Source organism: Sciurus vulgaris, assembly GCF_902686455.1.
Source record: "Sciurus vulgaris genome assembly, chromosome: 5".
Classification (NCBI taxonomy): Eukaryota; Metazoa; Chordata; class Mammalia; order Rodentia; family Sciuridae; genus Sciurus; species Sciurus vulgaris.
The window spans coordinates 136,758,908-136,785,182 of record NC_136465.1 but is presented as its reverse complement, the minus strand read 5'-3'; the positions used below and the strand labels follow the sequence as shown (position 1 = coordinate 136,785,182).

The following is a 26,275-nucleotide window of genomic DNA, read 5'->3' as shown; positions in this document are numbered from 1 at the left end:
AATGAATGGAAAGATTCTGTGTTCGTGGATTGGAAGGCTTAATAATGCCTTTAGTACCTAAAATGTTCTAAAAAAAAAAAAATCAATGCAACTACCATTAAAATTCCCATTTTTCTTCAGAAATATAAAAATGCATTGTAAAACTTAACAAGGAATCAGAAGAGACCATAAATGGCCAATATAATCTTGAAAAAGAATAAACCTGGAGAACTCACACTTTCTCTAAGAACAAACTCAGAGGACACAACAACACTACAAAATCAAATACTGTGGTACTGGCATTACACACAGACTCCCAGACCAATGGAAAAGAATAGAGGATTCAGAAATAAATCATGATTTACAGACAAATGATTTTTGAAGACCATTTAAAGGACAAAAGAGTCTCTTCAACAAATGTTGGGAAACTGAATTTTCACATACAAAAGAATGGACCTAGACTTTTCCCTTGTACCATGTACAAAAATTAACCCAGAATGGATCAAAAACCTAAACATAGGAAATGAAACTATAAAACTTTTGAACACATAGAAGAAAATCTTCATAATATTGAATCTGATAATGATTTCTTATATAGATAACAAGGATAAAAAGATAAAATAGACTTTATCAGAGTTTAAAACTTTGGTCAATCAAAAGTTACTACTGAAGCCAGAATTGGGGACAGGTGGTTAGTGTAGAAATAGGGGATTGGGTCAAATGGAGGAAATGGAGACCATGGAGGCCATCAGAGTCTGGGAAACTGGAGACTGCCCCTGGGAATGGAAAGTCAAGGATCTTGGAGCCCATTGATTACCAAATTACCTGTCCTTGGCAAGCACTACAGGCAGGGAGCTGCTAATTAATGCCCCCTTACCTGGCTGAATTACTTTGGCCCTCCCCCTGCCCATCTTTTTCTCACTTTTTGCATCTCACCTGCAAAACCGCTCCTAGTCAAGAAGGCAGGAAGGAGAGAGAAGCAGGGAGAGAACCAGAGAACAAAAGAGACCTTAACCTATAAAAGATGTAGGGTGCCCTCACTTCTTGGGACTCTAGAACATCAGCCATGGTGCCCTTCTCCCTCCCGGGAGAAGTCTGTATTATTACTACTTTTAAATAAAACCCGCTTAATATGCTTGCCTTGGCGTGCTTCTCTGATGTTACTTTAACACCTGAGGAAGCAGAACTTGTCACCAGTAAATGGCGGTATTACTATCAACAAATAGAGTGAAAAAGTAATCTACAAACAAAATATTTTCAAATCAGATATTATATATCTGATATGGATTAAAATATCGAATATATAAAATATTCCTATAACTCAACAACAATAAAAAAACCAAAAAAGCTGACCAAAAAATGGGACTTAAATAGATCTTTCTTCAAAGAAGAAAAACCAGTAGCCAAAAGTACATGAAAAAATCCTTAAAGTCATTAATCATTAAATCACAATGAGCTATCATTTCATGTCTATTAGATGTTTATTATACAAAAAATCTGAAAATAACAAGACTTGACAAAGATATGAAGAAATTGGGATCCTGTGCATTCCCAGTGGAAACATAAAATGGTGCAGCCACTATGGAATACAAAATGCCACTTATTTGAAAAAAGAAAAAAAACATGAAATTACCAAATGATCCAGCAATTCTAGTCTGAGTACATACCGAAAAGAGAAATAGGGACTAGAGCAAATATTTGTATGTTAATGTTCACAGTAGCATTAAGCACAATAGCCAAAGGGTGGAAGCAACCCAAGTGTCCCTCTGGCAGATGAATGGATAAAGAAAATGTGGCATGCACATCTAATATAATACTATTTGCCCTTAAAGATTAAGGAGACTTTGGTACAATGCAAAAGAATTTGAAGACATCCTGTTGAGTGAAATAAGCCAGTCACAAAAACAAATATCTTAAGATTCCACTTACACGAGGTTCCTTGAGTAAAGGGAAGTAGAAAACAATCATTTGGTATGGAGTTTCAGTTTGGGAACTGAAAAAAATATCTGGAGATGGACAGTGGTGACAGTTGTAGCACCCTGTGAATGTACTTAGTGCCACTGAACTGTACACTAAAATGTTGAAATGGTAAACTTTGTTATGTATATTGTACAATTAAGAAATTTTTAAAAATTTGGTGTTTAAATATGAAACAAAACCTAAATACTACGCATCAATAGCATGAACATAGGAGAGAAGTATTCAGAATTTAAGGGATACAAGAAATTTTTAATATTTGGAAGGAGGTTAATAACATAGATGGACTCTTGGGGGGAAAGAGATCCTTAGTAGATAAGGATTAGATCTATGAGCATAACCAGTCATGCTGGTTCCTTTAGTTGGATGAACAAAACCTCAAAACCTCCAGCATATACTTGTAACAGATCAAGTAGAACGAAAACAACCAATTAAAATGTCACCAGGTTCAAAACTTATACAATATGCCCACAAATGATTTATGACTAGACTCTTTAACCACCCCCCACCAAAATCATGAACCCCAAATATCAAATGACTGTCATGGCACTTGTTTTCAAAGGAGGTTTCCTGAGAACCTGAACATTTATTCCCAGGAAAATCATATACATAACCAAGAATTCAACCCTGGAGTTGTCACTTGTCTTTTCTCTAAAGAAGAAAGTGGCACCTACACCCTGCCATTGGGGTGTGTACACCTTTGTTGTCCTTAAATAAGTCTTGGTTGAATTCTTTCCAGCAATAATAGAACCCACCAAGGATGATTTGGGGTTCCATTTTCCTCTTTAGAGTGACTATCTCTGACCCCTGTCTGGTGACAGTTACTGATACTGATTAACTTTGGAATTTGTAAAATGGGGTATATAATTTAAAATGCTAAGAATAACTAGCAAGAGAATAAAAAAATAAAATCTGATTTCCTAACATATTACAGAGAAGTTCTAAATAGAACATACTATTGATAGAATATAGTATTTACAATTATTATTTATTTCCTAGAAATAAAGTTGGAAAAATACGCCAGATTTTAGAAAAAAGAAACAGGTAAAAATTTAGGGTGGGGTCTTAAACTATAACCAAAATACTATTTCTGTAAAAATGTTCATATGTTAAATTATGGATTTTGAGTTACAGGCATATTATTCTCTAAACTTTTTTTATATTTGAAATATCTAACATAATTTTTAGAGATACAACAATCTATGAGAAGTTGTGGGTTTATTAATTTTCAGGAGGAAGGATATATCCAATTTTAGAAGAAACAGAAGTGATCACAAATGGATGGAAAATATGTAGCTAAAATTCTAAAATAACTCCAAAGTCTATGATTGAATTCAAAAGATAAAAAAAACCTGACTTGGGCAAAATTACCTTCGGCAAATGAAACTACCTATAATCTGATGATAAAATGCTGGCAATTAAAAAGGTAAAGAAAATAAGAAAAAACAAAAATGTGTCTAATCAATATAGCACTTTAAAAATTAACATTAAAACAAAGTATCATTTTCTGATTAATTCCCCAAAAGACTGAAAATGCCCAAGCCAGTGAGGATATGGAAAAACAACACTTATATATAGCTGGTATTTGCTTAGTTTGTCATAGCCTTTAGAAGAGTAATTTCTATGTAACCAATATTTTAAAATCACATGCTAATTTATTTATTCCATTTCTAATTTTTTTTTTTTCTTTTTGCCAAGGAACTATTCCTGAAGGAAGAAAAGATGTGTAGGAAAGTAGTACTTGCAATATAATTTATAATGTAAATTTATAAGCTCCTGATGGCCTAATAAGAGGACAGTCTTTCACTTTCTGGATTTTGCAGTCATTTTTAATCGTCATCATGAAATCTTCCTAACAGTAAGGGGATAGTTGATGAGGAATTAAATGGAAATAGGAAAAAAAAGGGGGCGGGGGTGGAGAATGGCAAGAGTGGGAGGAAGCCAGCATGATAGCTAAGGAATCTGACTAGAGAAAGGAGACTGACACTCCCTTGGGAGCAAAATGTGCAGTGGGCACTCGGTAATGAAATAAACACTATCTTTTAAAAGTGGGAATATAATGTGAAAACATCCACGATGAAAAAAAAAAATCAAAATTTTAAATAAAAACAGGACTAACCTTGCAGTTTCACTGCCCTGAAAGGGCTTCACTTGCTTCTCTCTAATTCGGTTCCAAGGACCCTTATCTTTGTTTAAAATTTTGATATTTTCTTCATTATTGATAAGTTTGGTTGATTTAATTTTAAAAAAAAAGGAAACTATTGCATTAAAGTATCTTCTTGAAGTAGTGCTCTCTTAAAATCTGCACCTCACAAGAGTGCCATGTGCACCTTTAGACTCGGTCCTATGAAAAATTCTGTTAACCAGGTATTAGGGAGCCACTGGTTTTACAGGTATGTTTTAAACCCAAGCAGAAAGTGTGGCTCTCCGGAATCCAAAGCCTCAGGGCGGTGGCCCAGACTTCCGGAGGCCTAGCGGGTGCGGTGACAGGACGCTGGGAGGTTTGGGAAACCGCCCAAGAGTCTCACCATGAAGCGTAGGTTAGACCCTCTAGGGTAAACGTTGCCCCGGAGTTCATTGTGGAGGGTCACGTACTCATTGATGAAGTCTACGTCCTCTTCGTGTGGCAAAAAGTTCGCGTTCAAACCCGAACCCAACAGTAGAAGCCACAGCTCGCAGAGCTGCAGCTTCAAAACGCCCCCTAGCGCCAGGGGGATGGACTGAGCGCACCATCCGGGGGCGGAGGGCCTTGGGACCTCCATGGTCCACCGGCCGCAGAGAGGTTAGTGCGCAGGCGCCAGCCCGCCCCTGTGACCTGCCAATCTACAGGGCGGCGCGGGCAAGTCTTATTTCCCAGAAAGCGGGAAAGCGGGAAAGCAGAACTCTGAAGAGCAGAAAGGAGGATGGAGGAGGTGGGGAGGGACAGGAAAGCCAGAACTGTGCGACACAGAGAAAGCTTAAAATAGATGTCTGAGAAACTAATCGAAAAGAGATACCTGAGTGAAATGAGTCCAGGCTTTCCACAAAGCTAATGTAGCAAACTATTATCCTGGGTTGATTTCTGACTCCAAAGGATGTGTCATCGTTTATTGACCAGTCCCCAGTTGGTATGGTAAATGCCAGTTGCTGAATAATTAACGTGTTCTAGGAACTTCGTAATTACGCAAGGGGAAATGGCCATTCTTTCTGTGTTCTTGATAAAAATTCAGTTAAATTTTTTTTTTCACCTTTACCTGTTCTGTTGGGAATTTGATGTAGAATACCCTTTTTATTTATTTATTCTCATTATGGACAAAATGCCTTCTTTAAGCCTAACTTCTTCCTTGAGATTTTCTCTTTTTTTAAATGAAGCTTTGTGGGAAATCACAAAACAAATGGAAGAATGGAAAGCTGAGGATTGGGGCAGAGGTGGAGATTATCAAACCCTAAATGAGAATATTTTCTCTCATCAGTACTATTTAGGATGGGATATCATATTCATCTTCTGCCACTGACTGTCCCATCCACAGGAGGAAATAATTCACTTTTTGTTTGTTTCCTTTCTTTCAGGTAAAGATAGCTAGTATCCTGGTAGATAGTGGCCTGGTCTAGTGCAAACATTTTGCTCAAGAAAAACTTGCTCTGAGGAGTTTAAATACTAGGGCGTGAAATAAAAGCATGTATTGGTTTTGGGGTATACATATATTGTACTCAGTAGCATTAAGGCAATATTAAATATCACTGACATTGGGACAGAAATTTCCCACAAAGAAAATATTGTAACTGGTTTGCTAAAAAAAAAAAAAAAAAAAAAAAAAAAAAAAATCTAAAAAAGAAAAGTACTTTTAAAAATACCTCTGCATTGTGTCTAATACTTGTGACACCAGTAATTGGGGAAGCTTAGACGGAGCATCCCAAGTTAGAGGCTAACTTCAGCCATTTAATGAGACCCTAAGCAACTTAAGGAAACCCTGTTGCAAAAATGTAAAAAAGGGCGGGGGGAGGGGGTATGGGGCTGGGGTTGCTGCTTAGTGGTAAAGAATCCCTGGGTTCACTCACAAGTACCCCCCAATAAGTTTTAAAAATGAAAGTTATCTTCTATTCACACTATTGAAAAGCAGCAGACCTTCAAAAGATGGTTTCATTCGTGCCTTTATTGTTTTAATATATATTACCAAGCAGTGTATTAGGTAATTGAAAAAGACCACTAGACAAAACCCAAGTCTTTCTTTCAAGTAAATACAATGATGCAATTTTAGATTTAGAAGAAATTTTAGACACTTTCACTATCCCTTGAGACATACTCTCTAATACATCAGTGATAGGTGATCATCACATCCTCTGACAAAATAATTATATTAACAGGGAAGTCACCATATCCTGGACAGCTCATTTCATTACAAGATATGGTACTCACCAACTTAAGGATATTTCTTTAGTAGCTTTTATATGTCAGAGCCTACCCTAGAAGCTAGAACTACAAAAATTAACAAACATGGAGTCTGTCCACAGGAAATTTTTAAAGGTAATATAGACAGGGAACCACCGTAGGACCCAACTATACCACTTCTCAGTATTTGCCCTGAAGAATTAAAATCATCTTTATATTTATAAATTAATTATAGTCATAGTTTTATAAATGAATTAAAGCCATACCCATGTTTATAGCAGCACAATTCACAATAGTCAAACTATAAAACCAGACTAGATGTCCATTAGCCAATGAATGGATAAAGAAAATGTGGTGTATATACATAATGGAGTTTTAATCAACCATAAAGAAAAATGAAATTATGGCATTTGCAGGAAAATGGATGGAATTAGAGACCATCATGTTAAGCTATGTAAGTCAAACTCAGAAGGTTAAGGGTCATATGTTTTTATCTAATATGTGGAAACGAGAGGAAAAAGGAAAACAAAGGTGGAGGTGGATCTCCTAAAAATCAAGAGAAATCAGTAGAGAAAAGGGGCCAAAGGGTGCGAGGTAAGGAGGGAGGGGAAGTGCTGGGGAGTGACATTAGTCAAATTAGATTGTTATGTTGTATGCATGTACAAATATGTAATAACAAATCCCATCTATATGTACAACTATAATGCACCAATTAAAAATGTAGAAAAAACAAAGGAGATAGATGAATTATTGAGCAATTAAAATTCAGGGTTATAGGGGCTGGGGAGATAGCTCAGTTGGTAAAGTGCTTGCCTTGCAAGCACAGGGCCCTGTGTTCGACCCCCAGCACCGAAAAAAAAAAAAAAAAAAATTCAGGGTTATAGATATTATTTAAAATTCATTTCATATATGGGTTGTAAATATTATTGAAAATTCATTTCGGCTGGGATTCTGGCTCAGTGGTGGAGTGCTTGCCTAGCACGTGTGAGGCACTGGGTTCCATCCTCAGCGCCACATAAAAATTAATAAATGAAATAAAGGTATTATGTCCATCTACAACTAAAAAAAATTTTAATATTCATTTCATATATCCTTACGACTATGCATCATGCACTATTTCAAATAATTAGGAAGTATCAACTCATTCAGATCATAAAAACCTTAAGATATAATTATTACTTTTATCTTCTCAGAAAAATGAGAAAAGGAGAAGTAATGTGTCTAAAGTCATCTTGCCAGTAAGTTTTTTAACTATTAATTCCTTTTCATTTTCATTTCTTGAACTACTAGTAGATCTAAATATATTTTTATAAACTGCACTCAAATTTACAAATATGTTGTTTGAAAGTTGTTAAGATCGGCTGGATGATGCATTCCTCACTGAGATTATAAGGAGTTATTTATACATATAACCATACTAAATACTGACCTCCCGAAAATACAGGAATAATGCACATTTAGGAGTGATATTTTTATATAAATATTCCCAGATTAAGCTCAATTTCATGGCCTTGTCTTTGGAAAGAGGCAAATTGTATTTTAGGTGCTGAGACCCAAATTCATTTTGGAATCTGATTATATACAGCCCATCATAACTGTATTCAATGAAAACATTTGCAGCAGGAGTATTGTCACTGTACTTTGTGATTTCTCAAAATGCTTTGTTTTTTCTCACATAGATGCTGTATATATTTTGTTACGTTTATACCTCTTTCTTTTTAGGTGCTAACATAAATAGCATTGTTTGTTTTTTTTTTTTTTGGGGGGGGGGCAGGATGATGCTACTACTAGGGATTTAACCCAGGGGCGCTTAACACTAAACCATATCCCCAGCCCTTTTTCATATTTTATCTAGAGGCAGAGTTGCTTAGGGCCTTGCTAATTTGGCGAGGCTGTCTTAGAACTCGTGAACCTCCTGCCTCAGCCTTCTGAGATGCTGGAATTGCAGGTGTGCGCCACCATGCATGACAGTATTGTGGCTTTTTTTTTCTTTATTAAATTTTTTTTTATTTTAACAAACTGCATTTTGATTCATTGTACACAAAAGGGGTACAGTTTTTCATTTCTATGGTTGTACCCAATGTAGATTCACACAATTCATGTAATCATACATATACATAGGGTAATACTGTCTGTCTCATTCTATCTTTCTTTCCCCCACCCCCTCCCACCCCATTTTCCTCTATACCATCCAAAGTTCCTTCATTCTTCTCTCCCCCGCCCCTGCTGACCCCCCTCTATGTATCATCATCCATCTATCAGAGAAAATGTTTGGTCGTTGGTTTTTTGTGCTTGGCCTATTTCACTTAGCCTGATATTTTCCAATTTCATCCATTTACCACCAAATGCCATAATTTTATTATTCTTTATGGCTGAGTAATATTCCATCGTGTTTATATATCACAGTTTCTTTATCGATTCATCTATTGAAGGGCATCTTGGTTGGTTCCACAATCTAGCTATTGTGAATTGAGCAGCTGTGAACATTGATGTGGCTGCATCACTGTAGTATGCTGATTTTAAGTCCTTTGGGTATAAACTGAGGAGTGGAATAGCTGGGTCAAATGGTGGGTCCGTTCCAAGTTTTCTGAAGACTCTCCATACTGCTTTCCAGAGTGGCTGCACTAATTTGCAACTCCACCAATAATATATGAATGTGCCTTTTTCCCCACATCCACAACAACACTTATTATTGCTTGTGATCTTGATAATAGTCATTCTAATTGGAGTTAGATGAAATCTTAGGGTGGTTGCCAGGGTTCAGCCCTAGCAGGGGTCATAGTGGTCTCAGGTGAAGGAGTAGGTGTTGGCGCGGTGGAGAACAAAGCAACACAGACTCAAGGAATGGATGCTATGTTCTAAATTTTATTTTTCCCAGCCAGCTTTTTATACATTAAAAGGTTGACAGTTACACATGTTTTTCCAGAACAGGAAAAGATCACAAGGAAAAATAATAAAAATATCTTGTATAATCATTACTAGACTAGGCAATGAAGTATTCTAATTATTTTTAGTAATTGCTTACTCATGATAACCTATAACTAAACAGTAAGACATATTAATATTGCTAAACTAATCATAAAGTTTCAAGCAAGTTCAGCAGGGTTGAGTAAATGTCAGTTGTGTGGCTACTGCTGTGGTTAATAAGTGCTAGACAGTTTAAGCTAACAATAATATGACATCATCTTCTACTGTGTGAACTTAACATTGAGGAACTTTTTCTACGGGGGATAGGTGGCCAATAATTTTTACAGCATTTAGTAAATCCTAATCTTTAAGAAATGGAATATCTTGTACTCTTGTATGTTTACCTTCAAACCAGATTATAACATGTCCTGATTTTATATCTAAATATCCCATAGGAGATAAAGGAAGGTCTATATCCAGCGGCTTAAGAGGCATCCCTCTGTAAGGATGTCATGACTTTCCATTAATTAAATAAGCATTGCCATAAGGTGTTTTAACTGTGGGAACTCTATTTTCTTTATTTCTTCTGTTCCTATTAATCATTCCTGATGGAGTTGGAGTTATTTGCCTATGTACTTCAGGTCATCTGAGAGTAGTGAACAAGGGATCGGCAGCTAGAATCTATTTTTGTATTTTCTCATAACATTCTTGGTTACTCAAAGTTTCATTACAAATGACTGAATCTGAAATCACTGTTCCATTAGAAGTCTGGTTTTTATGTTTTAACCCTTGTTCTGTTAAGACCCCTGTTTTCAGGGAAAACACATAAAATATTAATAGTAACCTACACATATTAAGCAAGCAAGAAAGGAAAACCTGCAACCAAATTCCCAATGAGATGAGACTTTGCAAACACCTTTATTACTCAGCGGAATCCTTGTCAAGCACTGAGGGGAATTGCAGGTGGCGTAACAGGTGGTTTTAATTTGCATTTCTCTAATTACTAGGGATGATGACCACTTTTGCATATATTCGTTGATCACCTGTATATCTTCTTCTGTGAAGTATCTGCACAGTTCCTTAGTCCATTTATTGATTGGGCATTTTTGGTATAAAGTTTTTAAGTTCCTTATAAACTTTGGAGATTAGTGCTCTGTCTGAAGTGTGTGTGGAAGATTTTCTCCCACTCTGCAGGCTCTCTTTTCACATTATTGATGGTTTCCTTTGTTGAGAAAGAGCTTTTTAGTTTGAATCTTTCCCATTTATTGATTCCAGCTTTTAATTCTTGCACTATGGGGATCTTGTTAAGGAAGTCTGGTCCTAAGCCAATGTTATGGAGATTCGGGCCTACTTTTTCTTCTATTTGGTGAAGGGTCTCGTCTAATTCCTAGATCCTTGATCCATTTTGAATTGAGTTTTGTACAGGGTGAGAGATAGGGGTTTAATTTCATTTTACTGTATATGAATTTCCAGTTTTGCCAGCACCATTTGTTGAAGAGGCTATCTTTTCTCCATTGTATGTTTTGGCACCTTTGTCTAATATGAGATAACTGTACTTATGTGGATATGTCTCTGTGTTTTCTGTCCCATACCATTGGCCTACCTGTCTATTTGGTGCCAGTACCATGCCATTTTTGTTACTATTGCTCTGTTGTAGAGTTTAAAGTCTGGTATTGTGATACCTACTGCTTCACTCTTCCTGCCCAGGATTGCTTTGGCTATTCTGGGTCTTTTGTTTTTCCAGATGAATTTAATGATTGCTTTCTGTATTTCTATGAGAAATGTCATTGGGATTTTAATTGGAATTGTGTTAAATCTCTACATCACCTTTGGAAGTATGGCCATTTTGATAATATTAATTCTGCCTATCCAAGAACATGGGAGATCTTTCCATCTATTAAGGTCTTCAATTTCTTTCGTTAATGTTCTGTGGTTTTCATTGTAGAGATCTTTCACCTCTTTGGTTAGATTGATTCCCAAGTATTATTTTTTTTGAGGCTATTATAAACAGAGTTGTTTTCCTCATTTCCCTTTTAGATGATTCATCACTTATGAATAAAAATGCATTAGATTTATGCGTGTTGATTTTATATCCTGCTATTTTTCTGAATTCATTTATTAGGTCTAAAAGTGTTCTGGTGGAGTTTTTTGGATGCTCTAAATGTAGAATTATGTCAAAAGTAAATAGTGACAGCTTGAGCTCTTTTTTTTCCTACTCATATCCCTTTAATTTCTGTCTGCTGTATCTGTACATATCTAATAGAGATATGTTGCTGTTCTTAACCATAATAGTATATTCATCTATTTCTCCTTGCAGTTCTATCCATTTTTGCCTTGCATATTTTGTCTTATTTGAGATCTGTAGTGATATTTCCATATATCACATTAAGGATCCTTACATCTTCTTGGCCCTCCTTTGTCATTATATAATACCCTGTTTATATCTCTAATAGCTTTCCTTGTTCTGAAGGACTTTCAACTAAAATTAATTCAACTAACCTTATTTTAATTGGTGTTATAGCACTAGTTTGTAAACATAGGTGACTAACATGGAAGTATAGAGGGGAAGCACACAAAATGATCCAGTTTTGTTTATGTAGAAAGAAGTTGGGTTTGCTGAAACAAATAGTCAACCATTTAAACCTGTTAATGAATTACTCCAATCATGTACTTCATACAAGTAAAAATTTAAGTACATTATCTCCTAAAATATTTTTTTCAAAAATTGTAAAGAAGCATGTTATACATGAGTATTATTTAGTGCCTCATCTGTTTCCTATCACTCCGACACTTGACATGGTTCTGTTGATCGTCCTCCCTCTTAGGGGCCATAGGTGTGGCGTGTCTCCATGTGTAGTTGCTTTTTAATATTAATAATCAATATATCATTAGAAACTTATTGGGAAAACATTGGGAAGGTTTTACTGTATTGGGACACAAAATAGTGCACAATATAAATTTAGTAGTAATACATAGATAAAATATATAAAAATAAACAATTGTAGCTATGCTTGAGTTAAAAGAAGCCTATGATTACTTTAGTATAATGATTTCTAAATATAGATGGATAAAGAGACATTCCTCTGTGGTGTTTAGCCTTTGTTGCTTTCCTAGTTTTAATAGTTGATTCTCGAGATAATTTACATAAAAAATATTTAGGTTAGTCATAAATATGTGTTTTTCCTATGTTTAATCTAATTCTTTGAGAATCAAAATAAGTTTGGAGTCCACCATTATATGAATTAGAATAGACTAAATATTAACTATAAGTTGATTTCTTTGCCCTTTGTTAATAATAGTCAAAACTTTTCACTGTTAAACACTGGAGTTCATGTTGGGGGTGGTTTCTCAGAAAATCTAGTGACATATTTGTTCCAATAATTTCTTTATAAACAATGTAGGAAATTGTCATTAAATTATTTCACCTAATTTCTGCTTCTGAACTACTTTTAAATACCCATTTGCTTTTCTGTTGTCACAGACGTATTACTTTCCCGTAAGAATAAGGGTACTTTTAAAACAGGTTTTATAAGACTCTGTTTATCTCACATGATTTTAAACTACCTTAAGTTTTGTTTCTGTGCTTGAAATTTTTAGGAGATACTGTAATTCTACATATTTTCTGAATTTGATGAAAGTGAGCAAGTTTTAGAATATGCTTTTATACGTTTAGTAAGAATGAACATGGAACAAAGCTAAAGATACTGACATGTACTTTTTTTCCCTGTATAAGTGTTATTGGGAGCATATGTTGTTTTCACTTTATTGACTCTTTTTTCTTTTTCATAAGTCCTCACTTGATTGATCTCTTCTATAATTTAAATATTCATATTTGATATTTGTGCATAAATAATATTAGAGAAAATTAAAATAATGATTTTACTTCATTAGAGTATAAATGGTGAACAATTGAGAAAGATATTTGCTAGACAAATGTCAAAGGTGTAAAATGTGCTAGGAATCACGAAAAATTCCTAAGAAAAAAAGTAGCACTCAGAAAACAATGGATGTAGGAAATCAATAGAATAGATCACTTACCAAAAAAAGAAGGGGGTTAAAAAAACAAACAAACACACAAACAAAACCACAGTGTAGTGGAAATATTCATACTGCATCTGTTTTCTTCACATACAAATATGATGGACTGTATGTGGCCTTACTACATGAGGGAGATGGTTTATGGGCAGAGTTTTTCATCACCCAAGGTGGAGTGATTTTTTTTGTTGCTCAAGATGAAGGGAATCCTATTCTTTCTTTCTTCCATCCCCTGCTCACATGAGTCTATCTACTGTAACAGAACAAGTAATTATAGAAATATTGCAGGATACAAGGTTAGCATAAAAAAGTCAATTGCTTTTCAATATGCCATAAATACACAAAGGAAATTTGAAATTAAAAACACAATAATACTGTTTACATTAACACCCCAAAAGTAACAAGTAACATCTATGTGAGAAAAACTGAAACATTTTGATAAAAGATGTTGGAAGAGTACAGTGGGACTACTCATATTGCAAACATTTTCTTCACAAACAGATGATGGATTGCATATGAACAGATTCTGAAATGAATGTGGGTCTCAGGGCCTAAAATATAGTTTTTCCCTATCCAAAGACAAGGCCATGAAATTGAGTTTAATCTGAGAATATTTATATAAAGATATCACTCCTAAGTATGCATTATTCCTGTATTTTAGGGGTCAGAATTTAGTACAGTTCTATGTATGAAACAACTTGTAATTTTTTTCAGCAGTTTCCAGTTCAACAACTCTCAAATAATGTATTTGTAAACTTGAATGCAATTCATGAAAATAAATTTAGATCTGGTGGTAGTTCTAGAAGAGAAAAATTAATAACATCTACCTCATAGAATTATTGAGAGGTTTATATTACTTATTATATGTAGAACACTTAATGCTAGGTATATTACAAACATTACTTTGTGTTAGTTATTAATATTATTAAATTAAAATGCTATCTGATTTTCACTTCTTTTATTGACAAGAACTAAAAATAACTTTTAACACTTAGCATGGTGTCAGATGCTGTTTAATAAATATTTATTGCATTATTCTTACGATAATCACCTGGTATCCCCAGTTGCAAGGAGTGGACCCAATATGTGCAATTATGGGTGAGTTGCTTCTGGGTTTTGAGTGAAGGACATTGACAAGTGGTATGTGGAAATTCCACTGGGAGTATTCATGATAAGATTTACTTTTCTCTTGCTGCTTTTTAAAAATTCCTTTTTCTTTACTTTTTAGGTTTCATTTTTTGTATTTTGTAATGTATATTGCTTTCCTATAAAATATATATAATGCATATTATTAAATGCAAATATGTAATTTTTGGTTTGAGTTTAGAATCACCAACTTCCTGATTGTTAGAGAATATCTTATTTTTAGTGTATTTCCTTATATTATAGTAAAACCCTCAGTCTCAGGCAAATTCTCTCTCTATTCATTGAGTTTCTGTAGAGAAAACTTACTAAGGTAGGCAGATTTGAAATATAAAACAACTTGGCTTTATCAAGCTCTCAGCTATGTGGAAATTCCTAGGTTTTGGCAATATATACAAACAAATTTTAATACTGTTAAAATATATTTTAGAACACACACACACACACACACACACACATACATGTATGGTTGACAAAAGGTGGCAGTTGCCTTAGTCGAGAAAAAAATAATTAGCCCAGTTGAGAAAAAAATAGCATTAATGAATTTTAATTCTAAATTTACTGGGTAATTTTTTTCTTTACTTCAGACAAAAGAAATGCCAAAATTGAATAATTCTTGGCTTGTAGAGATGTTATTTATACCTCAGATAACTTTGTATAGTATTTAAAACATATCCAATTATTTATGCAGGCCACATTTTTAAATAAAATTTTAAATAAAATTTAAATAAAATTTTAAAAATGAGATCTTAATTTTCAGAATATACTTATACTTTTCAAATCTTAAAAGTTTATTAATTTCTATTTTTGAGTTTAATCCATTGATTTAATCAGTTTTATTAAATCCTTTCCCAACAACTAATTATGACCATAAGATATAACATTACATGCTATCTGAAACTTTCCTCAATAACATTTTTTAAATAATGTTGATTGTATTCTTAACGTTAAGTACTGGCATATAAAGAAACTATTTCATATTTGAAATATATTTAGGTCCTTATATCTACTGTAACTTAAGTGAAAATCCATTCCCATTAGAAAATTAGAAAAGAGACTTTTTCAATACATATTGTGATGGTTAATCTGAATTCTCCTACCTGATTGGATTTAGAGATGCCTATGATTAAGAGGCTTGTGGGTGTCTCAGTGAGGGTGTTTCTAGGAATGACTGACATGTGGGACAGCAAACCGAGGTGGAGACCCACCCCAAGTGTGGGCAGCATAGTTCAATAGGTTGGACATTTCAATGGAACAAAAAGTTGGAAGAACAAGGCAAAAGAAGCTGAGGCAAGCTTGATTTCTGCTGCAATTGCCTGAGGACATCAGACTCCAGATTCTTCAATCTTTCCAAGGCGACTCTGACCAGTGACACTCCAGGGGCTTTCCAGATCTCTGGTCCCAGATTGGGGCTGCATCATTGATCCGTTTTTTTCTGAGCCTCCAGCTTCTTGGACAGAGCAGCTGGTTCCTCCAGCTCTCTAGCCTGCAGATAGCCATTGTGAGACTATCTAGCATCTGGTCGTGTGAGACAATCTAGTAAATCTCCATTTTATAACCATATATATATATATAATATATATATATATATGGTTGGTTCTCTTGGTTCTATTCCTCTACAGAATCCTAATACATACATATATGTATATCTTAAGTATATACATATATATATTTAATATATATTTAATTGTAATTTTTTAAAACAACCTTGACTCTAATTTACTTCTTCCCATTTTCCATACAATAATAAATATATCTTTTGAATTAAAAACAAACATTAAATTTGGATACCAGAGAGGAGTATAGAAGACTTAACATAGAATTAAACTGATGATGAGTTACATTTAAATGACGGTGTTCCTTTATTGTTATATTTGAAAATTTCTTATGCATGTAAATGACAAAGTGTTTTCAAAACAACAAAACCTAGGCTGAAGGGATTACATGCTGTTCGTTGAGACATGCTTCCCGTTGTCTGCACACTTGTATCTTCTGTCAATTAAACAGAAAAATTAAAAGCTCGATTTAATTTCAAGGGCAAGAAATAATTGAATCAATACTGAAATATTTTGATACATACTGATATTGTTAGGTACAACAATTTCTGGAGTTCCTAAAATAGAGAAAAGTAAAATAAAATGAAAAGCATTCACTTATTTTTTTCTGGGTTTTAGAATAAGGTAATCAATGTAGAAAAATCAGTGCCTTTTTAATTTAAAAAAATGAAAATGTTTCTACCCTAACCATGGTTAAAAATCTTTACGATGCTCCCTACTAACAGTGTTATGTCCAGAAATACTTCTAGAATACCTTTTATGTTGAAGACTCAAAAATCTAAAATAGACAAAACTACAAAGTAGTTAACTTTGTTTTTGACAAAGTTATATATACCCAATTCAAGTCCCTGCTAAAATGTAATTCCTTCATGTTGAGTTTTAAACATCAAGCCCCAAAGTTTGCTCAATGTCTTTTCCACATGCTAACTTGTTAGTAATTCATCAATTTAATTTGCTTTTTTCATTCATTTCTACACTTTCTTTCATGTTCTACTATGTATTGAGCATGGTTTTGAGCTTTTACATAATGGTTATCAGAAAAAACAAAGTCCATTTCACTATAGGACAATAAAGAAAGGTAAGAATCTATCATTAATTTTAAAATGAAGTGTATCAATATAAGTGATCATTTCAGAAAATGGTAAGTGCCACGAAAAATATAAACTGGATCAAATGGTAGAAAATAATGAAGGATTTAACTATAATAATCGCTATAATTTTTTTTCCTTTTATGCTACCAGGGATTAAATCTAAGGACACTCTACCACTGAGCTACATCCACAGCCCTTCTCATTTTGAATTTTACTTTATTTTGACACCTGGTCTTGCTAGGTTCCCAAAGCAGACCTCTAACTTGAGATCCTGCCTCAGGCTCCCCCATTATGGGGATTATAGGTATGCACCACCACACTCTGGCAATAGCCAAACATATTGAGAATTTAACTATTTTGTGGCTCAAATCATTTTGTATGATTTATCGTATCTGATCCTTTTAGTCACCTTCCATCTGAATCCAAGACCTTTACATTTAAACATTCTGCCATAACACCTTTTTCTCAAAATATGAGGTCAGTCAAGCTAAAAGTTGGTTTTTAAATAAATACTGATCAACAAAAAGAGAAAGAACAGAAATCCAAAGGCACAGAACTTAAATGGGACATAACTACAGATAAAGCGGAGATAAAAAAATGTAAGAAAATTTGCTAGGGTTGGATATCGTGTAATCATTAAATGAGTAATTAAAATTTACACACACACACACACACACACACGCACACACACACACACATACACACACACACACACCCCAGAACAAAGTAGTTTTCTAGATAATGTCTCCCAAACTTCAAATAAACTTGAAATAATCAGAATCTTATACAACTATAACCAAAATATTAAAAGAAATAATGTTCCTAACTTCCAATTTTCTTTGCAGTTGCTACAACCTTGAAGTAAAAAATCATACAAGGAGAAACGAAGAAGGAAAATTGTAGGACAATTTTAATTCTAAAATTAAATGCAAAAGTTGTAAGTTAATTTTTTTGTAAAAATCTCACTATCTACGAAGGAACTCTCATGCCCAAATGTGATTTATAGCAGGAAAGAAAAAAATGGTTTAAAGCTGGATTTGTAGGCCATTGCTGAACTTCTATTACCTTTTGAAGTTTTACCGTGTGGCTTGTTGTGTTAGAAATAATATGATAAAGTTTACAACATTTAAGACATTAAAGAGGAAAAAAATTAGGGTTATTTTAAGAGATGCAAGGAAAACTTGTTAATATTCAACATTTATTCAAGTTTAAATCCATTAACAAAATTAGGAAAAGAATACTTCCATAACCTACCAATGAAGCCAAATTAAAAACAATCTAAAATAAATATGCATAACGTTGAAACATGGTCTTTAAGGCCAGTAACAAGAAAACATTACAGATTATGTTCAACATTGCACTGGAGAAGAAACTATTACTATTAGTAAAATAAATAATAAATGTAAAGATTAGATGAAAGATCAAAACTTGCATTTTTTCTCCATATAATATGATTGTCATAGCTAACCCAAATGAATCAATAATTATTAGAAATAATAAAAGAGTTTGGTAAGATTCCTGGAGAGTAGACTAATACACAAAAACATTTATGTTTCTATAAACTTCAAAGTTAGGGAATTTAAAATATATTTAATAGCAACAAGTCTGAGAAAATTTCAAAACTTAACTGAAAGACACTTTAAAAGACCTAAATAAACCAGTTTTCTTAGTGGAAATAATCAGTGTAGTAAAGATGTTAATTCTTTCAAACTTATCGATAACTTCTTGCCAATTTATCTACAAGTGAAATGCAATTCTAATCAAAATCAGTTCTGCAGACTTGCTAGCTTTACCTAAAATTAATTTGCCTTATCAAAGGGCCAAGAATAGCCAAATAATTTCTGAGTAATTTGAAAAAAGAAAAACTGTGAAAGTACCCCCAACCAGTTATCAAAGCTTACAGTGAACTTTTCAGACTATGAAGTACTATCTCGGAGCCTACGTCACTAGTGGCTTTCATCTCCCGGATAAAGTACTTTGTGATATAAATGTTTTCATCAAGGCAGACTTAGTCAAGGGTTGAATGTTTTCTCTCATATGCAGAAGCTAAAGCAAAATAATGGACAAAAAAGGTAGTGTTGGATGGGGGCAAATCCCATGAAAATAGAAAGGAGAGCAGTGGAATAGAGAAATGAAATAGGGCGTGAGGAAGGACAGAAAAAGTGAGGAGCTGAAGAATGAATTTGACCAAATTATGCTATGTACATGTATGAATATATCATGGAGAATTTCTCCTGTATGTATATCTACAAAGCACCCATTAAAAAGCAATCAACAAATAGAATGAAGACCAGTAGAGTAGAAGGGGAACAAGAAGAGGGAGGAGAAGAGGGAAAGAGAAAGTACTAGGGCATGAAATGGAGCAAATTATGTTCCTGCAGGCATGATTATGTCAGAATAAGCCCCATTATTATGTATAACTATAATGCACTAATAAAAAGTGCTTATTAAGCACAACTAGAAAATAAAAGAAAGAAGAAAGAAAGAAAGAAAGAAAGAAAGAAAGAAAGAAAGAAAGAAAGAAAGAAAGAAAGAAAGAAAGAAAGAAAATATAACAAAACACTGTTTAAGAGCATCAGAAATTGGTTGTAGCAACAGACTTGAGGGCCTAAAATTTTGGAGTAGGAGATCTACAGAGAGATGAGATAGTATGATGAAAGAAACTTCCTCCTTGGGGCTATCCATTAATTCTGGGCCCAGATTTAAGGCTGAAAACCTGAAATTTGTGTAGGTGGAGGCCAATTTTTGGAAACAGAGAAACCCCACAGCATTTTGGTAGCCTTGAAGACCTAAAGAGACAAAACTGAAGAACTGAGTGGTCAAGAGCCAGATGAGGAGATGAGGGAAATGATCCTAAAGGATACCTATTTTGAACTTATTTGCTTAATTCAGAAGGTATGAGGGGCAGGAGGCTGAAAGAGTCTGGAAAGCAAAGCAAAGTTTTTAGCGATTTCACAATCTTTCATTAGGACTGGAGTCCAGCGCCGGTCAGGAAGTGGGCCCCGGTGAAACACACAGCTGGAAGTGTACACTCCTGGAGCAGAGGCAGCAGGCACAGTCTAAATTAAGCCTCCGTAAATTCTAACTGAGCATTAAGTAAATTTTGTTTGGACTAAGGTAACCCTGAATCTTGTCTACTCAGTAAGGGAAAATGCAGAACCTTCTATATATTTGCCATGTGTTAAATGCTTAATTAAAAAAAAAATCGCAAGGTAAGGAAAGTGTTTGTTATCTACTGTTGTCAAACAGATGTCTCCAAAACTTAATGTCTTAAAACCAAAACAATTTATTATTATTTCTCACTATAATTTGGAGTGGTTGCCTCTGCTAGGTATTTCTTAACGCTATGCTGTGTTTAATCAGGGTCCAACATCCTGGCTGTGTTTACATACAGAGTAGTTGGAGTTTAAACAGAGAAATGACCTCTCCTTCTCTGAGACCGTTCTCAAAGTTGCCTTTCCAGCAAGAGAACACGCATTTTTTTTACATTTTTTTTTCCCCTAGGGGGGGATTGGGGGTGAGGACTTCTAGTACAGGAAAGACCAAACCTATCAAATCTCTTATAGGCTAGGCCCAGAGCTGATATAGCAGCAAGTCCTTGTTCCAGAGGAGGAAAACTAGTTTTTACTTTGGAGGTAAAGGATTATTGATAATCATCTTCAAAGACAGTTTGCCACATACTAGGTAACAGAATGTATTACTAAAACCAAGAGAAAACCATACAACCTGGCTATTAGAATCAGACCTACAGTGATCTGGATATCGGAGTTTTTATACAGAAGTTGGAATATTTGAGGGTGGTTATAGTGGAGCGTAGTGTCTTTTTCAAAGAGAAGATTTAAAAAATATGACAGTAGAGAGGAGGCACAAGCCAGATCATGCTTGAACTTGTTGGTCATGTGCTACAGGATAGGATCATTCTTTCATTGTAAAAAGAAGAAATGAGGGGTTTAAGACAAATACTAATTTGATTTGATTTTCTTTGTATAAAACAGTTTGGAGTGAAGTAAGAAGAGGGAGACTACATTAGGTTTGGCAAGAAACAACAGTGACTTGGATTCTGGGCAGGAAATGGGAGTGAATAAATGAATGTATCGTTGTTATCTTTATATTCTATTGACTATAGTTTACAAATAGGAAGTAAACAATAAATTTATTTTTTAAATAGCTTCCAATTAAATCTGAAATTAGAAGGAACTTCTAGCATATTCTTTAATTGAAGTATAATTTGAATATAGAAAAATTCATATCTCATGAAAGATTGATGGATTATTACAAAGTGCACTTTCCCTAGGTAACCACAGCATAGGTCCAAGGAAATCTTTTTGGTGTCCTCTTGCAATTGGTAATTCTTTCCTCTCCAAATGTTTATCCACTATACTAACTTTAAAGTGGATTAATTTTGCCTGATTTTAGATTTCATATAAATGGAACAATATCTATTCTTTGTGTTTGTCTTCTTTCATATATATACATAATATATATTACATATTGTTATGGTTTGGATCTGAATTGTCCCCCAAAAGCTCACATGTGACACAATGAAAGAAGGTTGAGAAGAAATGATTGGGCTTTGAGAGTCTTAACCTAATTGGTGAATTAATCCCTGATGGGATTAACTGTGTGGTAACTGGAGGCAGGTGGGGTGTGGCTAGAGGAAGTGGTTCCATGGGGGCGTGGCTATGCCGTATATATTTGTATCTGGGAGTGGAGTCTCTCTCTCTCTCTGCTTCCTGATGATGCAAGCTGTTTCCCTCTGCCATACTTCTCCACCATGATGTTCATTCAGCCTCACCTTGAGCCCCAAGAAATGGAGCCAGCCTTCTATGGACTAAGACCTCTGAAACAGGTGAGCCCTCAAACTTTTCCTCCTTTAAAATTGTTCTGGTCAGATCATTTAGTTACAGCAGTGAAGAACAGATGACTAAAACACATATATATTTTATATAACTATAGAAGCTACTATATAATGTCTCTATATTACATATTATATGTCCTATAGTAGAATATAATATCTATATATTATAAGTATATATAATTCTAAATATATATAATTTAATATATATAACTTACTATATATAAATACATAATCGTACATAATATAATCTCTCTATATGTTATATATATATCTATATTTATCTCTTCCTCCACCAAGTACTTTTATAAATATAAAAGGATATTTGTTTTTTGAAAACCAAAAAGTAAAGAACAAATAAATACAAAAAAATTGAAAAATAAATAAATAAATTGATCTGGTAAAAAAAAAAAAAAAAAAAAGAAAACCAAAAAGTTCATGATAAAAGAGAAACACATGATTTTTAAGTCAAAATTAAGGACATTGATTAGTGTTTACTTCTGAATGAGTCATTATTCTGATAAGTAAGAGAAGGGGAATGGAAGCAAATGCAAATAAACATTTCAGCCAATGTTAATACACTGAGCACAGCAGCGAACTAGATCATAGTGGTAACTCTTTTCTTTCTGTCCTTTAGCTTGAGAGGGAGAATAATCAGTGAAGTAGGGAGGGTTCATCTGAATTTAAACATATTTTATATTGATTGATTTATATTACCATATAGAAATAATGAAATCTTATCCATAAATTATAAACCATATTTTTAAATATAATGAATTTTTGGAAATGATAGTGTCCAAATAGAATATTATTGAGACAGGAAGATAGACCAACCCAGGCAGACAGGAAAAGGGTCTTAGAAAAGAAAAGGAGGGAGAGATGATTGAGCAAGCCTCTGGTCCCAGCTGGTTCAAGCCAACAGCAAAATATTCCCTACACAGCACTTCCTCTTACAAGCCCTCCCCCAACACCCCTCCCCACCGCCCCACCAATCCCATACTGATTATGCTTAGAAAACCTCCAGGGGAAGGAAGGGAGGAAGGGAGGGAGGGAGGAAGGAAGGAAGGAAGGAAGGAAGGAAGGAAGGAAGGAAGGAAGGAAGGAAGGAAGGAAGGAAGGAAGGAAGGGGCCAATCAACTCTCCTTTCCTCCCTCTCTCCTTCCCTTCGTTCCTTCCTTTCTGTCCTTTCTTTCTACTAGGGATTGAACCCAGGGTCATTAAACCACTGGGCTACCCTTTTTATTTTTGATTTTCAGAGTCTGGCTAAACTGCTTAGGGCCTTGCTAAATTGCTGAGGCTGGCTTTTAACTCCCCATCCTCCTGCCTCAGCCTCTGGGGCTGCTGGGAATTACAGGCCTGCAACAAGGCATCTGGCTGATTGACCCCTTTCTAAATCTTAATTCTAGGTATCATCCCACCAATCAACTATGAGGACAAATCAAGCCCATACCCTTCCTAGGAGCCTCTCCTATGCTTTGGAAGCTTTTCTCTTTTTCTGCTTTAAATAAATCTTCTTACTCTACCTACCACTTGTCCCTGGATCTCATTCTTTGAATTTGTGAGGCAAAGGACCCATCCGCCTGCCTAGATCTGTGTTACATTATGATTATTATTATTTTTAATGCTTACGGCAGAGCTTCTTGACGCATTTCTCTCCTTCTGAACACATGGAGCAGGCTGCTCCTTTGGTGTATGGAGCCATATTTGCAAAATTTCCTCTGAAAAATAAATTTTTTTACCCAAATGGCAATTATTTTTCAAATTTTGTGCAGTGGTGAAAGTTGTTTTGGTCACTCACTAAATCATAAATGTTGAAAAGGAAAAATAGCAACAACTTTTGTCCCAACTCTATACTAATTTCTTTTATAAAAGGAAACTATTGAAATTGTTCTTTACAGGATATTCCTAAACATAACACACAAATTGGGTTTGAACCCAATTATCAGCATGTGATAGTCACAAATTTTTAATAGACATCATGATTATTTTTTCCTTTGTAAATGGAATAGATAAAATTTAAATTGCAAATGAGAACACCCTACATGGCTTAACTTAAAAAAGTGCAGCACCTTGGTCATCTAGTTCTACCTGTTAATGTAATCAAAAAGACTTCACAGCTTCTATGTCTACTTTTAGATCCTATAAGCCAATGCATTTTAACAAGTGTCTTTTGAAAGAGTCTTTGTGTACTTTGAAAAGCCTTACTTACCTAGAATACACAAAGAAAAACATAATAGCACAAGCACTTTCCATTAAGGAATATGCCGCAATTTGTTTATCCTTTCAATCATTGATGGACATTTGGGTTGTTCAAGTTGTGGCTACTTCAAATAAAGTTGCTTTGAAATTTCCATCACTCATGTACAAATCCTTAAATACGATACTCAACTAAAATGTGTAAGAATTCCAGGTCCTTCATATCCTCCTCATGCTTCAGAATTGTAATGGACTCTGATTACAGAGTATATTTTTCCAAAAATATATACACATGTAAGATAATACATCGAGACTGTTTGAAAGAATTTGTCTGTGCTGTTTAGAATTAAGGCAAGATGCAGAGATTACATTCTGTATTTTCCATGGTTTTAAATAAATTATAGAGTATATTTGTCTAGGATTACATTTAATTTATAGACTACTGTGGATAGAATTACCACCTGCATAATATGTAGAATTCCTATCTGGGAATATGCGTTGCTATCTTATTGACATGTAATTGACTTTTGTAAATTGATAGTCTATCAAGAAAAATTGCTAAATTTATATTTATTAGTTCTAAGGAGTTTTGGTAAATTCCACTGAATTTTCTATAGACCCATGAACTAGTAGTCAACAAGGTATGTCCCATAGGTCAGATACAGCCTGTGATTTGTCTTTGTGTGGACTGTAAGCTAGGATTCATTATTTTTTGCTTTTTTAAGGGGTTATTGAAAACAACAAATGAAAGATTATAACATACTGTACGTAGCATGCAAGCCTAACATGTTTAGTATTTGAAACTATGCAGAAAAATTTTTTGCTATTAATCATAATGTTAACTATGAGTTTTTCATAGGTGCCCTTTATTTATTAGGTCTATGTTGAGAGCATTTATTGGGAATCAAATTTTGTTTTTCTCTGAATCTATTAAAATGATCATATCTTATTTTCAGGTTAATAAATGTGACAAATTACTGAGATTGGTTTTAGAATGTTAAACCAGTCCTATATCCCTGGAATAGACCCTATCAGACACTGTATATTATGCTTTAACAAGTTTATTTCTGGGTTCAATAAATTTTATTCAGAATTTTTGGATCTATGTTTGTGAGGGATATTGCTCTTTAGCTCCTCTTTATTTTTTCTTCAGGATTTGTGTCTTTTGTGGAATTCTATAATTTTAGACAAATTGTAATATTTATTGTCATATTATTAATATTTTCATTTAATGTGTATAAAATACATAGTGCTGTCATACTTCTGTTTCTTAATATTGTTGATTTTAATGTTTTTCCTAATCAGTGAGTTTTGAGGGTTATCAGTTTTATTGATCAAACAACCAGCTTTGGGTTTGATTGGTTTTCTCTATTATTCTTCTCTTTGTTATTTTAATTTAATTTTTATAATTTCATTTATTCTGCTTACTTTGGGTTTAACTTATTGGGGTTCCCCCCTCATTTTCTTAGATGGAGGATGAGGTCATTGATTTGAAATTTTTCTCTGTTTCCTTTGTGTCATGATTTCCTTCCTAACTCCTGTTATTTTTGTTTGTTTGCTTGCTTATGTTTGGTTTTGGTGGTAGTGGGAATTGAACCCAGGGCCTGGTGCATGCGAGACAAGCACTCTACCACTGAGTTACATTCCTAACCCTGTTTCAATTTATTTTGAGACAAGGTCTTGCTAAATTTCCCATGCTGGCCCCGCTAAATTGCCATGCTGCCCTCCTCTTGTCACAGCCTCCTATGTAGCTAGGATTACAGGTATGAACCAGCACGCCTGGCCTAACTGCTGCTTTAACAGCATCCCGCACATTTCATTTTTATTTTCATTCAGTTCAAAATACTGTCTAATTTTCCATTTCATTTCTTTTCTGACTCATGGATTAGTATTCAAATGCTGGACAGTTTCAAGGGCCATTCTATTATTTATTTATAATTTAATTCCACTGTGGTTAGGCAATATACATTGTACAATTTTAAATTTACTAAGACTTTATTTTATGACTCAGAATATGACCTGCCTTGGTAAATGTTCCATGTATATTTGAAAAGAATATATGTTCTAGAGTTTGATGGTATGGCCTATCAATGTCAATCAGATCAAGTTTGTTGATTAGGTTGTTCAAATCAGTAATTCCACTGATTTTCTATATAACTTGCAGTCA

General features: G+C 34.2%; 2 protein-coding genes across 5 annotated transcripts in view; both read right to left on the bottom strand.

The window, feature by feature from the left end:
- GLIPR1L2 (GLIPR1 like 2) overlaps window positions 1-4,720 on the bottom strand; it is a 62,665-nt gene extending 57,945 nt beyond the window's left edge. For all 3 annotated transcript variants that reach the window (XR_013764169.1, XM_079142556.1, XM_079142557.1), the window contains exon 1: window positions 4,485-4,720. Coding sequence is in view for 2 of the 3 variants with exons in the window: in XM_079142556.1 (XP_078998682.1) it covers window positions 4,485-4,718 (234 nt within the window). In the remaining variant the exon portion in view is untranslated. The remainder of the gene's footprint in view (window positions 1-4,484) is intronic.
- An 11,524-nt stretch (window positions 4,721-16,244) lies between these two features.
- The window catches only part of GLIPR1L1 (GLIPR1 like 1), a 31,730-nt gene continuing 21,699 nt past the window's right edge, over window positions 16,245-26,275 (bottom strand). The window contains exons 4-6 of one of the 2 annotated variants that reach the window (XM_079140121.1): window positions 23,542-23,630; window positions 16,491-16,523; window positions 16,245-16,402 (exon numbers count right to left, since the gene is read on the bottom strand). In XM_079140121.1, coding sequence (XP_078996247.1) covers window positions 16,296-16,402; window positions 16,491-16,523; window positions 23,542-23,630 — 229 coding nt within the window. In that variant the 3' untranslated portion in view covers window positions 16,245-16,295. The remainder of the gene's footprint in view (window positions 16,403-16,490; window positions 16,524-23,541; window positions 23,631-26,275) is intronic. The other variant, XM_079140122.1, reaches the window with a different exon arrangement.